Genomic DNA, 15,890 nt, shown 5'->3' with positions numbered 1-15,890 from the left:
ATACCAAAGACACTACTGAAAATCAGAAAGACACTGAGAATTCTGAGACGGCGTGTTCGGGTGCTCCTGAATGGCTCAGTCAGTAAAGCGCCATGTCATGAGTACAAGCTGAATCCGATGCCATAAGACACCGCTGGCCGGGTCTTAGCTATGTCACTGGTACCCTATGACCAGGAGTCTGCAATGGAGGGGCACAGTTCTGCCAGGATAGGAAGGACTGAAGTCAGCCAGGGGTCCTCATGACCAACACCAAGTGACTCACCAAGTGCAAAAAAAAACATAAGATTAATAAGAAATTAAAATGTATTTTATTTACAAAAAACATAAAAATAAAAGTCTAAAATACTCTTGAGAAGCAGTGCCTCAAATGCATAGAGGGCTATGAGATGCTGAGAATCTGAATTCTGTCCTTGAAATTATTCCTGAAATATACGTTTCAGCAGAATGCTAAATATTAACTTCTGAGGCGTGTACTCTGGTTTTTTTAAAGACACGCTCATTCACCCCGATGCCCCCTTGGCAAAGCTCACACAGGTGATGTGGCTGGGGGACGGGCCGCAGTGACACGCCCTCTGCTTTTTGTGATTGACGGCCGTCCTTCTTTGACGGCTGGCCGGAGGGCCGGCGCGGGCCCCCCGGCTGAACAAACAGGGCTCTCCCTGGCCCCCGGCAAGGGTCCGGAGCCTGCGGCCCTCCCCGGGAACAAGAGCGGCTCTGTTCACCGGGACGCCTAGAAACAATGTTTATTTGTGTGGACAGCTGCGCCGTCAGTGAGCTCATGTGCGAGAGACCGCGCGGCCGTGCCAAGTAAGATAAAAGATCTTAAAACGAGCAAAAAGGCAAAACTGCGCTCAAGCCCCTCCGCTTTCAGGACGGGGGGAGGGGGGCATGATTTGAGAGTGAGAGCTGCCAAACAAACATGGCCTTCTGCAGCTGAAGAAGCTACAGCTAAACCGAGCTCGACGATGCCGACCAAACGTTACGAGTCTGCAGCGCTGAGAAAGGCAGCTCTGTGCGTTTCCATGGTTTTTCCTTCAGGAACTTAAGAGTCTTCAGCAATCCATACATTTTACAACTGGGGGGGCGGGGCATATCACGCTGCCAGGACACACCCACTGACTCCTAGAACCACTGTGCCAGTGCAAGGGCCCAATACTGGTGACACACCATTAAAGCCGGGCCAGATTCCTGCGATCTGCCAGCGAGAGTGCCCAGTGAAACCTCGCCGCGGTGTGACGGTAAACAGCGTGTGAAATGCGATGAACGCGGCGGCGCAGGAAGACTGAGGACACTGTGCTGGCGGCCAGTTGATATGATCCTGATCACAAACAGCTGTGCAGACCACAGAGAAAGAACTGGGGAGGAAGAGAGATGAGAAGACAAGGGGGGAGAAAGTGCACGTGTGAGGGAGAACAGAGGAAGGGAGAAGGAGAGAAAACAGGCAGAATGAAGACAGGAGAGGAACAGAGCTGATAAGCACCCTGATAAGTCCAAACATATGATGCTCCATCAGAGAGGCAGGTCATAACCTTTGAGGTCAGAATTATCTGGGGTGCATCTGGGACCCTTTTTGGTCTGTGCATATTTGGCACAGAGGTTATCATCTCTCGAATAAACCAAACAGATGCCAAAACACCATCGCACTCAACGCTTCCCAAATCCACCAAACTGTTGGCCACAGATGGGAAATGGATTCATTTAAGGTTCCATCTGACATTTTGATTTGGCAGATCTGGCAGAGGGGGCCATGTGTGCCAAACAGCCTGAGCCAAGAGCGCGAGTCAGAGCCAGCATTATACATCACTCATTAGGCCTCAATACAACACAATCCACAAACGGCAGGACACAACACAATACCAGGCATGTAGACCATTTATTCCTTGAAATATACTGAGTGAGGCTGTGCAATTGTGCAGCTTCTCTTAAGTGCTGTCATTAAACAAACAACGGTCTGACTGCACATCTGGAGGAGAGAAGGGGAGAAGGAGAGAGAGAGAGAGCAACAGAGAGCAAGAGAAAGAGAAAAAGAGGGGGGTAAAAGCAGGACTTCTCTAAATCGCTGACATGGGCACAGTCCAAAATGAGAAGGCAAATGTCGACGACAATATTTTAAAAACAAGCTGTTTGTCCAACAAGCATAATGTGACATAATTATGTCTCTGTCTCTCTGGGACCAGCTGAAGTACTGTGTGTGTCTGTGTCTGTGTATTTGCGTGTGTATGGCATGAGGTCCGTTCACAGACTATAACTGTCAGCAAAAGCAACTTCAAGGTGGGCCAAGGGCAGAGGATCTGTTCAGCCCGTTTCCTGCGGCTAGCCTGCCACAGTGAAGGCGGGAGAGAGAAAATCTTGTAGGGAGAGAGAGAATGAAGGGGAAGACAACAAAGAGAAAGGAAAGAGAAGAAAGGTGGAAGAAAGTGATGGGGAGAGGGAGCAAGTAAAGAGGAGAGAGAGAAAAAGAGAGAAAGACAGTAGTAGGTTGAGTGTTATATAGAGACAGAGATGCACTCTCCTTCACATTAAAGATAACTCTGTTTTTAACCAAGATCTTAAGACATATTGCTCAATTAAATGAGTAAATCATCAGTATTCTGGAGGGAAACCTAGCACTGCTGACTCTCATCTTTGTGACCACATGCACAGCCCAAGGGATAGCAAATAGGAAACAGAGGGCATTACACATAAACTGTTGTTATTCTTTTGATTATCATTATTATTGTTTTTACAACTGTCAATTATCAGGGATGTGTTTTCATTACTTGTGCCCTCTGGAAACGTGATACCTTTTCATTGTCAAGCCAGTGGAGCTCATTTGAATTTGAGAGAACGGTGAGAGCAGAAATGAAAGAGGAGAGAGAAGGAAGGAGAGCAAGCGAGCGAGCGTGTGAAGGACAGGGACGGGGAGGGAGAGGGAGGATTTAAAAGCTTTCCGAGAGCTGAACGGAGTGACTGTTCTCCGCGCTTTAAATAAATTTGCACATGGAAATGAGACTCCAGCTGCCTCCCTGCCAGAGCGACGTTTGCCATGTCCCATCTCACCCGGACTGGGTATCACATCTTTTCTTTTTCACGCTGGTTTGATGCAGCTTGGCATTATCATACAATGCAGCAGAAACTATGCCCCACCTGTTTAAAAGTCCATTAGAGCCACAATAATTCAAACAATGTTATCTTAAGCTTGGAATCAGAACTCTGAGAAGAGGTGTGCTTTCCTGCCCGGGCAACGCATAATTGCATGCGCATGTGCATACACACGCAGGAGAAATGCACGCGCGTGCGCATCGACACGCAAGCACGCAGCCCCTCACGCATACACAGACACTCAAACACACTGGCACTGTCCAGAGACACACACTCACAAGTTTACAGATGCTTGTGAGAGACATCTGTGCATAGCATTCAGACCCAGAAGTCTGGAGCAGTGTAGCAGTGGTGTAGTAGGCTAACCTGTGGGCGACCCACATGCCTTTCACAATGGGTCACTGCTGGGGACTGTGTAGGAATAATTTTAAACAGCAAAGCGGGCACTTTGCCCCCCCAGGCAGCCTTGCCAGGGAAAACAGGTTTTTTTTGGTTTTTTGGACAGACCTCAACCACTTCCCTACAAGCGTCAAACCCAAGTGTAATCTCTCCCATCAGTTTAAATTATGAGCGAGCTCAAATTAATTTAGAACAACTTTTGGCAATGTTACAAGAACGGATTCCTACGTCATCGCTCTGGTCTTTTTTTTTTCAATAGCCTGCCATTTGATACAATACATTCAAAAATACCCCATTACAGCATGGCTTCTGAGCATAGCACAAAGCGGCATGAATGACAGGAAGTGGGCAGGGACAGAGGGCCAGGCCCTGGCGTTAGTCTGGCGCTGGGAAGGCTCGGACACCGGCCATTTTCCTGGAGTCACTGTGAGCCAGCTTTCCCTTCCACAGGTTACTTCAGCTAACCTTAAACAAGATGTGCATTTCCCAGGTTATCTCAGTTCAGCTTTCTGTGTGTGTGTGTGTGTGTGTGTGTGTGTGTGTGTGTGTGTGTGTGCGCGTGTGTGCGTGTGCGTGTGCGTATGTGCGCACATTAGACTGACTTCAACTGTAAGTTAATGCTCTGTCACTTCTTTAATGGCCAGTACAGACTACCCGTGTAGGAGAAAAACTGATTAACCAGAGAGAAAGGGGGCTATGACAACACAAACAGTCTAAATGTCCAGTAAGAGAAAGGGGTCTTATACTGGCTCCCCCAGCCCCCACGCTACACTCTGCCTTTCTTCATTCACCAATACACTTAGAAACAAACTGATCTTGTTACAATTAAAAAGAAGATAAAAACATGACTGACGAGGGAATGTTTTTGGAGTTACCGCGTTCTGACAAATGAAACCTAACGAGGGGTAGCTTGTTCATTAGTGAGGGCAGGTGCACAGGTAATTAATCAGTGACAGCAGATAAAATTCTCCGGCAGGTATGAAATGAGAAGCTTCGTCTGCACGTGACGATGCTCTGCCTGGAAACTGACCGTGTAATCTGAACACGCTAGTGTGCGCTCTCTTCATCTCCGCCGCGAAGGAGGCCCAGCCCCCAAAAACAGGCCTGCCTCGAGGGAGCGCTGACCATGACTCAGCCAGCCAAAATGACAGTCACCCAGCCTGCTGTCCTTCTGACGCTGAATATTCCTCACACCAAACGCAATCTTAACAACTCATCTGTGGCAATAACATAGCACCCTATGATCTCAATAACTCACACACAGTACACTGCGATCTCAATATTCTCACGGCATACCTAGATCTCAACAGTACTCTCACAGTACACAAAATTGTCCAATTTCTCTCACGGCAATCTCAACACCCATCTAAAGCAGGACGCACACTCAGCCCCTCCACAGCACACTACAGTTTGTGTCTCTCCTTGCCAGGGCTTCATTTGTAAATCAGGAGGTGCTGGAACAAAAAGTGCCTGTTTGAGGGAGGTGAGCCAAGAGCCTGAGGTCCCACAACAAGCAGCGCTAAGGCAGGTGATGGGGGGTGGAGGGCTGGGAAGCAATTGTGGACCAGAGGGTGCCGCCAAATGTCATGGACACAAACATAAATTTTAATTTATATTCATTTTCCTTTTCATTTTCCTTCTCCATCGAGAGTTGTAGGATCCACGTAAAAAGTTCCCCAGGACGCAGCCAGTCCAAAACCGAGAGGTCCCTGTCAGGACCCTGTTCCGCCAGGATCCGCAACAAATTTAGCACTGCTCATAGCACACTGCAGTGTCAACGGTCTCATAGCACAGCGTAAATGCAATTACAGAACACAGCACTCCTTCATCCTGTTCAGATCCAGGCAGATCCTTCACAGAATTAAACAGTCTGCGAAAATGTGCTTTTGTACAAGTGCTTTCTCTTAGTTAAGAACAACCAAGGATGACTCGATGCGAGCTTCTTGATTTGAATATGATCGGTGATCTAATCTACTGCATTGCACATTACAGAGGGTTTACTGTTCCACAATGGTAACTCAGTACATAATATATAAGGCCGGGAACATGAGAAAAAAACTGTCACTAAAAACAGACAGCACTGACGAGTCAAACAATCAGATGACATCATTCGGAGAAGGTCATCACAATTCCTGCCAGCCTAAAAGCGGCGTGGCTCAGCGAGGAAGCAGATGATGTCATTTACATAGTGCACCCTCATCCACAGTCCCCCCTCGCGCCATGAGACAAAAATAATAAATACGTCCCTGTCTTGGGTCACATGGTACGGACAGAGCACCACCACTCACTGAGAGGACACAGGCCGAGGCGCTGTACCAATGGACAGAGTAACAGCACGTACCTGTGCACAGTCCTTCTCTATGGCAGCCTTCTTCTGACTGTATGTCCTGCAGGAGAGAGAGGAGAAAGAGAGGATTCAGATTTCAGGAACTCACCACACAAAGTACTAACTACGCAGAACTCAAAACAGAATCGCCAAGAAACTTCCTAAAAGGAATGGCCACATTTGAACAAGAGTTGTTCAGTCATGTCAGAAAGTATGTTGAAAGAATTTGCTTGTTATATGACAGACGTATAGCTACTATGGTCTGAGAATACTAGGTAACTGGAACATAAGTGCACATTTTGTTCATTCGGCAGGCGATCTAGTTCTATTTTAATCAAATCAGTGCAATTAAATACAATTTTATAAAGCTAAACGATCCCCAGCAGTGGCCTGTGGTTGCTCTCACCACGGCAACGACGACATCACAATGACACACGCCGCTTGGCCCTCCAGGGGTACGGTGGCAGGGCATTGCTGGCACTTTGCTGCGCGTTTTGTTTGCATTTTGCCAGTACACGCCGCGTTGGCTTTCTCGCTGTGAGGCAAAGCGCAGGGAGACAGAGGAGCTCTCCTGTGAAAGGGAGTTCATTTCGCCTACATGGAGTCACACACACCGGCAAACCAAGCGTGCTCTGATTTGTCTGGGGGCCCGTGCTGCCCTTGTGAAAAGACAGGGAGCAGCGCTTCAAACCTAATCTGGCGTGCGATGGTCAGGTTCTGGTGATTCTATATAGGCCTAGATATCACAGTGCCCTGTAGGTACGGTATATGGTACGCTCAAAAACTGGGGATATTCTGTTATTTTACACTAATACAAGTGGTCAGAGCAAAGAGATTTGTTTAACAAGTAATGTTTGTTTGCCCCAAATGATGTGCAGCACAATTATTAACACGCCTCAGTCTTAAGCAACTGTACTGCGGCCTTTCATAGCCTCCTGTTTCATTGGGGTATATGAGGCGACACACATGCAAAATCCATCGTCATCGGGAAAGGCAGAGAACTCTCAAAAGAAACAAGACGAGGGCTGTTGACACACATCTCCCCTATATTGGCCTCTCTTCACTGGCTGCCTGTCAAATACAGAATCGAGTATAAGGTTTTATTATTTGTTTTTAAAGCACTACATGGTTTGGCACCACATTATATTTCTGACCTCCTTTGCCCCTATTCCACCTCCAGGCCTCTCAGATCCTCTGACCAATTGCCCCTGTCTGTTCCTCTGTCCCGGTTAAAAACTAAAGGTGACAGTGCCTTCTCCAAAGCTGCCCCAAGGCTCTGGAATAGTCTACCTTTTTCTATTAGGTCTTCCCCCTCCATTAACTCTTTTAAATCCCGTATAAAGAGCCACTTTTTTACATTGGCGTATGAGTCCTAATGCTTGGCATGTGTTGTGTCTTTGTGTATTGTATTTTATACTTATTATTTAATTAATTTATTTAATTTATTTTAAATTTTCATTGTACAACACGTTGGTCAACTTCTGTTGTTTTTAAATGTGCTTTATAAATAAACTTGACTTGACTTGACCTTCACAAGTCAGGAGACTTGCGAACTTTCCATGATTAAGTCAATAAGTCGGACTTTGAACACTACTGTAAACCTTGCTGTCACACACAGTGAGCTGGATAGTTTGGAAGGCAAAGAAAAATTCAAGGGCCACAGATGGAGATCTATAAAACTTAGTTGCATCATGGGGAAACAGTCTCCAAACGTACCATCAGATTTCACCTCCAGGCAACATGGAAACAGGCTTTTTGGAAGGGCTATGTATATTCATGGTTCTGTCTCTGGGGACATATCTCCCACACGCGTGTGGTGTGCACACGTGTACGCACGTCGACACACACAATAAAGTTTATCTGTTACGCAAGAGAGGAATTTGCTGACCCTAACCTCCCAAATGCCCCTGTGGAGACAAGTACAGATATCCGGGAAACCACAAGTCAAAGAACACCCTTATCAGCTGCAGTAGTTCTAAACATAGGCATGGAATTAACATGTCGGTCACAGTTCAGGTGGATTAGCACGAAACTACCCAGTCTTACATAAACATGGTTTAGATATATTACATACCAGATTAAAAACTACTTCAAATATAAAGGTGCTTTTGATGTTCTTCTTGCAATGTCTAGGGAACCAAGCAAATTAAATCATCAGGAATAAACTAAATAAGGAGGGGTTCCAATAAGAAAGTTCTTACTGTGCTTTATGGTATTGATATCACTGCTCAAGGTTTAAAATGTCTCCCTAAACAGAGCGCATGAACAAATTCCTTCTCCACTTGCTGTAAAGATGTTCTGCTTATCAGCTCAAAGGGAGGCTGGCAAGAGGGGCCAAAAACACACTTCCCAGGGTAGTACTCCAAGCTGTTTATATCTCAGATGCAAACTTTAATGAAGTGTAAAAGAACAAAATATGTACAACCCTAGCATTTTTAAATACACAATCAGGGACAGTTGCAATTTGACCAGCCTTATCTGTTGTTGTCAACGGTATTTTGCATTTGCCATGAAGTAAAGCTTTCCTGCCCGGTATCTTTCCTTCCAGTGAACGGCCTATTCCAGCCTTTCATGCACAGTCAAATTTGTAGGCCCATTCCATAGTTGTGGGCACTTCTCTCCTCTTCGCACCCCGCTAGCTGAGCTGAGCAGCCACCACACCGGGAGACTGCGTTTCATGCACCACACGGGCTGGCGCAGACGCCTGTCAGACTGAGAGAGACAGTAAGGCGGGATGAGAAGAGCGAAACTCTGCCAATGCAAATCCACCATCCATCAGCTGAGCTACAGTCAATTGACCATCACATCAACAGGAAACCAGGTCAGTCTGGAATCAATCCCAGACTAAAAAGGGAGGCCCTTTCTTTCAACTTGAATTTGCACGAAGACTCCGATAAGATACAAATCGATATACGACACTATACTTTGCATACTGCGTACACCACGATTTAAAAGGAGAACAATTCTAGTGAATCTATTTCTGTGACGCCACAGAGCTTTATCAGAGAGCAGGGCCCTGTTATATCTGTGGGTGGAAAGCATGCAGTCACACCCATATGATTTGCTCCTTTCTCACACATTCTCCAAATAGATCATATCCTTCGCCATTTACATCTACAAAACAACACCAGACTTCATACAAAGCGCGCATTGGTTATTTCAAACATAAATCAAAAATATGGAAAAGTTTTATTGAAAATTAATTTCAGTTTTACCAGGGATATACATTTGAAACATTCCAGCATTCTCTATTAAAGTATGCTGTAAAATAAAAAAATAAAAAAAACACACAAACCCCAGTGAAAAAAACATGGAGATTACACTGATGGGCTAAAAAGGAATCTAAAACATGACAAATGACTTGATGAGGTTTCCTGGTCATGGTACATTTGAGTTTCCGTCTCACTCTCTCTCTACCTCTCTCTCTCACACACACACACACACACCATCAGGGGGCCGCTGAAGAGGCCACACAGACGCACAGGTGTGTGAAGCAGCTGCATCCTCAGGATTTCCCCTTCAGAAAAGAAGAAGGCAGAGGGCAGAAGAACAACCGTTTATGAGAAGTAACCGGGCAAAGTGCGCTTATCCTCCCATAATCACTTCCTTTAAAGGGGAACTCAGAGGCGCAAAAAAACTAAACAAAAAACTGCCACATCCTTTTTCTCAAACCATCTTGTACGCAATGCCTTTCTGCACAAGTCCAACGGCCGAAGACGGTTCTCGTTCTCACGTTTGTCTTGCCTTGCGAAAAAGGCCTCATACCACACAAATGAAAGTCACCATGTCCGTCAGTGGATTCCCATGGGTGTGCTTCTCTGTATAATGAAAGGGATCCGGCACCCCATGTGGTCTCCTCAGCCCTTTTGGTCTGCCTTAGTGTGGAGCTGTAATTTCTACAGGCGTGGGAGGAAGGCATCCATCTACTCCTCTAAAGCTGGCACTGTAATGACCAACAAGTTTCACACAGTTTAGGGAAAGAGGGCTGTGTCCTCCCTATAAAAAGGGAGTGTTTTTACAGTCGAGAGATAAGAGGAAGGCAGAGCGCAGTTATAGGATGGAGCTGATTTGCAGCTGTGGGAGAGGGGAGGGGAGTCTTCCTTCTGGAAGGGTCTTGCTTTATAAGCCGTCTAATGAAGGTTGTTACCTTTCCAGGGGCCACATATTTTACAGTGCTCAGACGGCCAATGATATGCAGGCTGGCTGAGTCTCCCCTGTGTGCTTTTCTTGGCAGCCCCCCCGATCGCATTCCCACAGGACCCTCTTCACAGGAAGCGGCAGCAGCAAAGGTCGAGAGGCCAGAGGTCAAGGGTCAAGAGGGCGAGCCCGCTCAGATTCCAAAGCAGCCCTGCTGCTGCTCTTCTTCCGATCATCTCACCCCAGGACACACAGACACACACGCAGACGTGCACACACACACACACACATATGCAAACATGCACCCACACACATGCGCATTCACACACATGAGCATACGCGTGTGAAACACTTTCCCACAGAACAGGTGGTATTCGTGAGGAGGCGGTTATGTGGAAAGTGGAGGTGGGAGGAGCCAGAGGAAAAGTTCCACACATATAAACCACAGCCAATGCTGTCCTGAGCCCCTGGGGGGGTTAGAAAAACTGCGGCAGAAGAATCCACTCACTTGGCAGGGAGGCAGGGAGATGACAGTGGAAACCCAATAATTACAAAGCTCCCCGTGTTACAAACCAGACATTTGCCAAAATAACAGGAAGAGCCTAAATTAAACTTTCTTTTTTTATTCAAGGGACAAACCGCAACTTGAAGTACCTCAGTCTGCTGTTCTTTAGGTACTGGCAGGACAGAACTGGCGTGAAGTGGATGTCCAGTGCACTGGCATGGGTCAGGTGTGCAACTTCATACAGAAACTAGATTAATGGAGGTCGGGGGGCAGTCTCTAAAAGCATGCTGGTGTTCTGGGGCAGGCCTGGAGGGTTACGTTCAACAGTAAATTAAGAAGGCCCGTGTAACACCTGGGACCTGGGTGAGGTGAAATGTTCAGTTGTCTCTGATATAACCATGACAATAGGGGACAGAGAGACAAGAGAGAAAAGAGAGATACAGACAGACACAGACACAGAGAGAAAGAGCGAGAGAGAGAGAGAGAAACAAATGCAGGGTCAAAGAGGAAGTGACTTCATGCCCTTGACCTGAGCAATGGAAGCCACCGAGTGGGTGAGTCAGTTTGTACAGCAATACCCCTCTGATTTACCCAGCTGTCTGCCATACATGTCAGGCTCATTCACAGACCATTCCGTACCTGTACTTGTCTGTACCTGCCTGTGTCGTTGGAGGCAGCTGGTGAAGATGACTGAGCTTACCAAGTCATTACCAAGCCACACACCACCCTCCCTCTCCACACTCTCACCACAACTAGCACAAACATGGGCAGGATGCTGAGGCAACACACTGAAAAACGGAGGGGGAGGAAGTGATGTCACTCAGATCCATTTTGTGGGGACACGGAAGTTTTCAAATTTAGAGTTTACATTTCCTTTCTTAACAACAGACACACAGACACAAATCATCTCTCTCTCTCTTTCTCACACACATGCTGGTATGCAGGCAGGCACATATGCACGCATAGTAGGATTTCAGGGGTGTTCACACTCATCGACCCTAGACATCTTCTGACATGCCTGGGCATATTGCTGCCAAGGTTACGCTGCCAAGGTTTCAGCTGCACAGGTAAACAAGCATGTCAGTAATCCTCTGATAATTTATCTCATCTTCATCTGTTTCCATCTACCCATACGTGTTTTTTCCACAACCCCAGTAAACACAGAGGAAGCTGTGGGAAATCAGGGAGGGTTTGCTATAATATTTTTAGATTTCAAAAAATATAGCAGTGTTTTATATATAACTTCCAACATGTTTAAACATATATTATCAATATACTGCCGAAAATATATAAATTATTGCCATTATAAGATATTGCAATATATTACACTGTGCAATACATTGCTGTGAAATATATTTACCACTATGTTCTCCAAAATGCCAATATATTTACAATATATTGCCGTGAACTGCATTTCCTTTACGAGAATAGTATTTAAATCTAAAAAAATACATCCAAAAACAACAGAAAACACCCCCAAATGTCCCAAACAGGTAGAGATATTTCACTATGTGGGCTTTAATTACATTTTTTATCTTAAATTTTCATTTTATTTCTGATTATATGTTCTAAAAGAACTAAAAGACAAAAAGCTTTTATGGTGATTTTTAAGTCCTGAGTAGGTTTCCCCTCACCTGCCTGAGTAAAACTGTTGACATCATCATTCAGGAACACTGGACGATTGAGAGGGAGGGAGTGTCTGATGTCATCATGAGTGTTCTATAATTAGCCCCTATGTCTCAGATGGTGTTTCAGTGTGAAATCCCCCAAACACTCCCCTTTAGGTTTATTTAGGTTAAGCAGCACAGCTGAGACTGACTGCCTTCCTGAGGAACTGAGTCACAGAACGCACCCAGGCCCGGTCTGGATAACGGCCCTCCCTGTCCAGACTGAGGAGCCTCTGTTCTGACCTTTTTTTGGACATATTGATTTTTAAAATTACCTTTGTTAAAGCCATGTTTGTACATCCAACCAAACAATGACTCATTTTGTAAACACATTTTGTAACAACTTGAAAAAATGATTTCAAGGTCTATGTAAAGCTAAAGCAACAAGTGAATTAAGGATCATTTTTCATGAAGTACCCTTGGTGGCATTGGAAATTAATTTCAAGGACCACTTCAAGGATTAATTCATTGGCCAGCTATTTCGTTCACAACTCAGAGCAATGTTTTATCTGTCCAGCAGAAGCGCTGTGACTTCTTACCTCTTCCACTCTCTGTGCCTGCAGTGCAGCTTCTATCTGGATGGGTGCCAGACCAGAAAATTAAGTGCCGTTTATCCAAATTCCTTCCCAATGAAATTAGCCCAGAGGCTGCTGGTGATGCTGCTGGCCACCTTCCATCTAATCACCATGGAAACCATGTGGACCGCTATTCTTCCACATCTGTAGAGGAATGGAGCAGGACTGCACCTGCCACAGGGCCCCTTAGTGTCCTTGGTAACGTGTCCCTGATAGAGTGTCCCTAGTAGAGTGTACCTACTAGAGTGCATTAGTAAGACTGCACCAGGTATGTAATACCTTACAGATGGGGCTAATTCACAGTAGAGAAGCAAAATCCTTCTCTGTTCATCAGTTGGCTCGGAACTTGTTTAATTTGCACTGCAGCAGCAAAATAGGCTATGAGGTAGCTTGCTGAAATAGTGTATTTACATTTACAATACCCCCACAACAAAAGCAAAGCAAAACAAAACAAACAAAAAAAACAAAGAAGGTGCACATTATGGGATGTCATAAAAGAGATCTTTGTCAAAAGGAATCCATCAGACAAACCCTTAAAAACCACAAGAGAAGCCACAGCCTTTCCCTGCAAACATGACAGACAAACTGACACAGAGTGGCGGCAGAGCAGTATCACAACACAAGAGCACAGCGACACACACACACACAGAATCTCCCTCTTTGCACAGCATCGACTGATTCTTTTCCGAAGGAATGCCGAGATGCACAGAGCTGCACAGAGATGTGCAGAGATGCGCAGAGATGCACAGAGATGCGCAGAGATGCACAGAGATGCCCAGAGATGCCCAGAGATGCCCAGAGATGCCCAGAGATGCACAGAGCTGCGCAGAGATGCGCAGAGATGCCCAGGGATGCACAGAGCTGCGCAGAGATGCGCAGAGATGCACAGAGCTGCACAGAGATGCGCAGAGATGCCCAGAGATGCCCAGAGATGCTCTGACGAAGCTCCAGGCTCCTGGCTGCATTCCTCTGGCTTGTTTTCACTCCTGCGCTCAGGAGATGCGATAAGACAGCGGGAGGCAGCGGGAGATAGCGGGAGATAGCGAGAGATAGCGGTGGAATGCAGGCGGACCGAGCGTGCGGGGCACTCCGAAGCACCGGATGTCGTGTGAGCTCTCGGCCCCGGAGTTTATCTGAACGGAAGGGATGTGGGTGCGCCGCTGGGTGCGTGACATCACGCCGCCGCCCGCCGCCACTCACAACACAGCGTCTGCTCTCTGCGCCCCACACCGACATCTGCCTACTTAACACAAACCACAACTCTGTGTAACACTAAACTTATCACGCCATCCTGCTTCTCTTACCAGCACCAAATACAACAATGGTCTCTCTGTGTACTCAACGCTGACCATATGACTGTGTCATAGTTTGCATATTAACACCGAACTTATCATAGTATTGGGATGGCAGGTATGCCATCCCGCCAAGTTACGCCTTGGCGGGGGCATGTTCCATATTCAGCACAGCCCGAGCGTAACGCAGCGTGGTGTGCATTGCCTTATGAACACAGCAGGCTGTGGGCACTGGTGTTCAGCAGGGCGAGCGAGTGAGCGAGCTTCCTCTGCTCTTTTAAGTCCTGACCTCTGTGGCCCCAACTGGCCAGGGGTCAAGTGGGTGCAAAAGACCTTCAGAGCCCTGCAGGCCACGGAGAGGTCCACGGGATAAGAACAGTGTGTGTGTGCGTGTGTGCGACTGATGACGGCATGTGCCTGTTTGTCTGTCCATTTTTTATGAATCCCTGTGCACCCACACAAGTGTGACACCTATAAAAGCATCTTTCAGTGTGTCTGCTCGTGAGCGTGCTTACGTAAGCATGCGCATATGCATGTGTACGTCTGTGTCCTGTTTGTTTGTGTATCTGTGAGTTTATGTACGTGTATGTCCATGCGTCCTGTTTGTTTGTGTATCTGTGAGTTTATGTATGTGCATGTTATGCATCCTGTTTGTCTGTGTATCTGTGAGTTTATGTACGTGTATGTTATGCGTCCTGTTTGTCTGTGTATCTGTGAATTTATGCATGTGTACGTCTGTGTCCTGTTTGTCTGTGTACCTGTGAGTTTATGTACGTGTATGTTATGCGTCCTGTTTGTCTGTGTATCTGTGAGTTTATGCATGTGTACGTCTGTGTCCTGTTTGTCTGTGTACCTGTGAGTTTATGTACGTGTATGTTATGCATCCTGTTTGTCTGTGTATCTGTGAGTTTATGCATGTGTACGTCTGTGTCCTGTTTGTCTGTGTATCTGTGAGTTTATGTATGTGTCTGCAGATTCTGGTCCGGTCCCACCCAGCAGATGTGGGAGAATCCAAGAGGCCCCGGCCTGGAGACGTTCGCCGGAATCGATTAAATTCATAAATAAACAACACAGGGAAGATCTGGAAGAACAACACGGTCCCTTCGCAGCATGTCCCTTTCTTCTTTCCGTTTGGCTTTTGCTTATTTCATCCCCCTTTCTTTCTGGCGATGTGGGACGGAAAACAAACTCCCCTTTCATCTTTCCCCTTGGAGTGCCGTCTATGAAAAGCTGAACAATTTCCAGTGATTCCCGCTTGTCTCTCTCTCTCTCCCTCGCCCTCTCTCTCCTGCGTCAGGAGCTGAGGTAGGAGATCCCCAAACGAGACCCGCAGCAGCCCATGCCCACATGACCCGTACAGCAGAGGCTCCAGGTCTCACTGAGGGTGTGAAATAGTCTCAGGGCCTTTTGTGGTCAGTGATGTTCACCTAAGCTCCAACCCACACACCAGCTTTAAAGGTCTGCGAGATGAGGATCAGGTGCTGCACTGCTTTGCAGTGAGTAGGGGAGCGTGTCGTCAGGCCAGGGGTACAAACTGCGCACACTGCAGCCGCTGGGAAAGCAGCGCAGGGCGTTTCCGAAACCCTGCTGCACTCACCCCACCCCGACCACGTGTCAACTCTCGCTTCAAAGAAACGCTCACGCTCCAGCAACGAAGGAACGACCAAAACGTCGCCTGCCGTGACAAGAGGAAACGAAAGTATTTTCGGGGGCTCGGGGAAACGAGGCGCTCTGGTCAGAACAGAGGCTCCTCAGTCTGGACAGGGAGGGCCGTTATCCAGACCGGGCCTGGGTGCGTTCTGTGACTCAGTTCCTCAGGAAGGCAGTCAGCCTCAGCTGTGTTGCTTAACCTAAATAAACCTAAAGGGGAGTGTTTGGGGGATTTCACACTGAAACACCATCTGAGAC

The 15,890-nt window shown here is 46.8% G+C and overlaps 1 protein-coding gene across 2 annotated transcripts in view; it reads right to left on the bottom strand.

Moving 5' to 3' along the window:
- The window catches only part of LOC135235586 (F-BAR and double SH3 domains protein 2-like), a 74,729-nt gene that overhangs the window by 51,816 nt on the left and 7,023 nt on the right, over positions 1-15,890 (bottom strand). For both annotated transcript variants that reach the window (XM_064301181.1, XM_064301182.1), the window contains exon 3: positions 5,822-5,867. In XM_064301181.1, coding sequence (XP_064157251.1) covers positions 5,822-5,867 — 46 coding nt within the window. The remainder of the gene's footprint in view (positions 1-5,821; positions 5,868-15,890) is intronic.

The sequence above is a fragment of the Anguilla rostrata genome, chromosome 12 (genome assembly GCF_018555375.3).
Source record: "Anguilla rostrata isolate EN2019 chromosome 12, ASM1855537v3, whole genome shotgun sequence".
NCBI lineage: Eukaryota > Metazoa > Chordata > Actinopteri > Anguilliformes > Anguillidae > Anguilla > Anguilla rostrata.
This window is presented reverse-complemented; position numbering and strand designations above follow the sequence as displayed.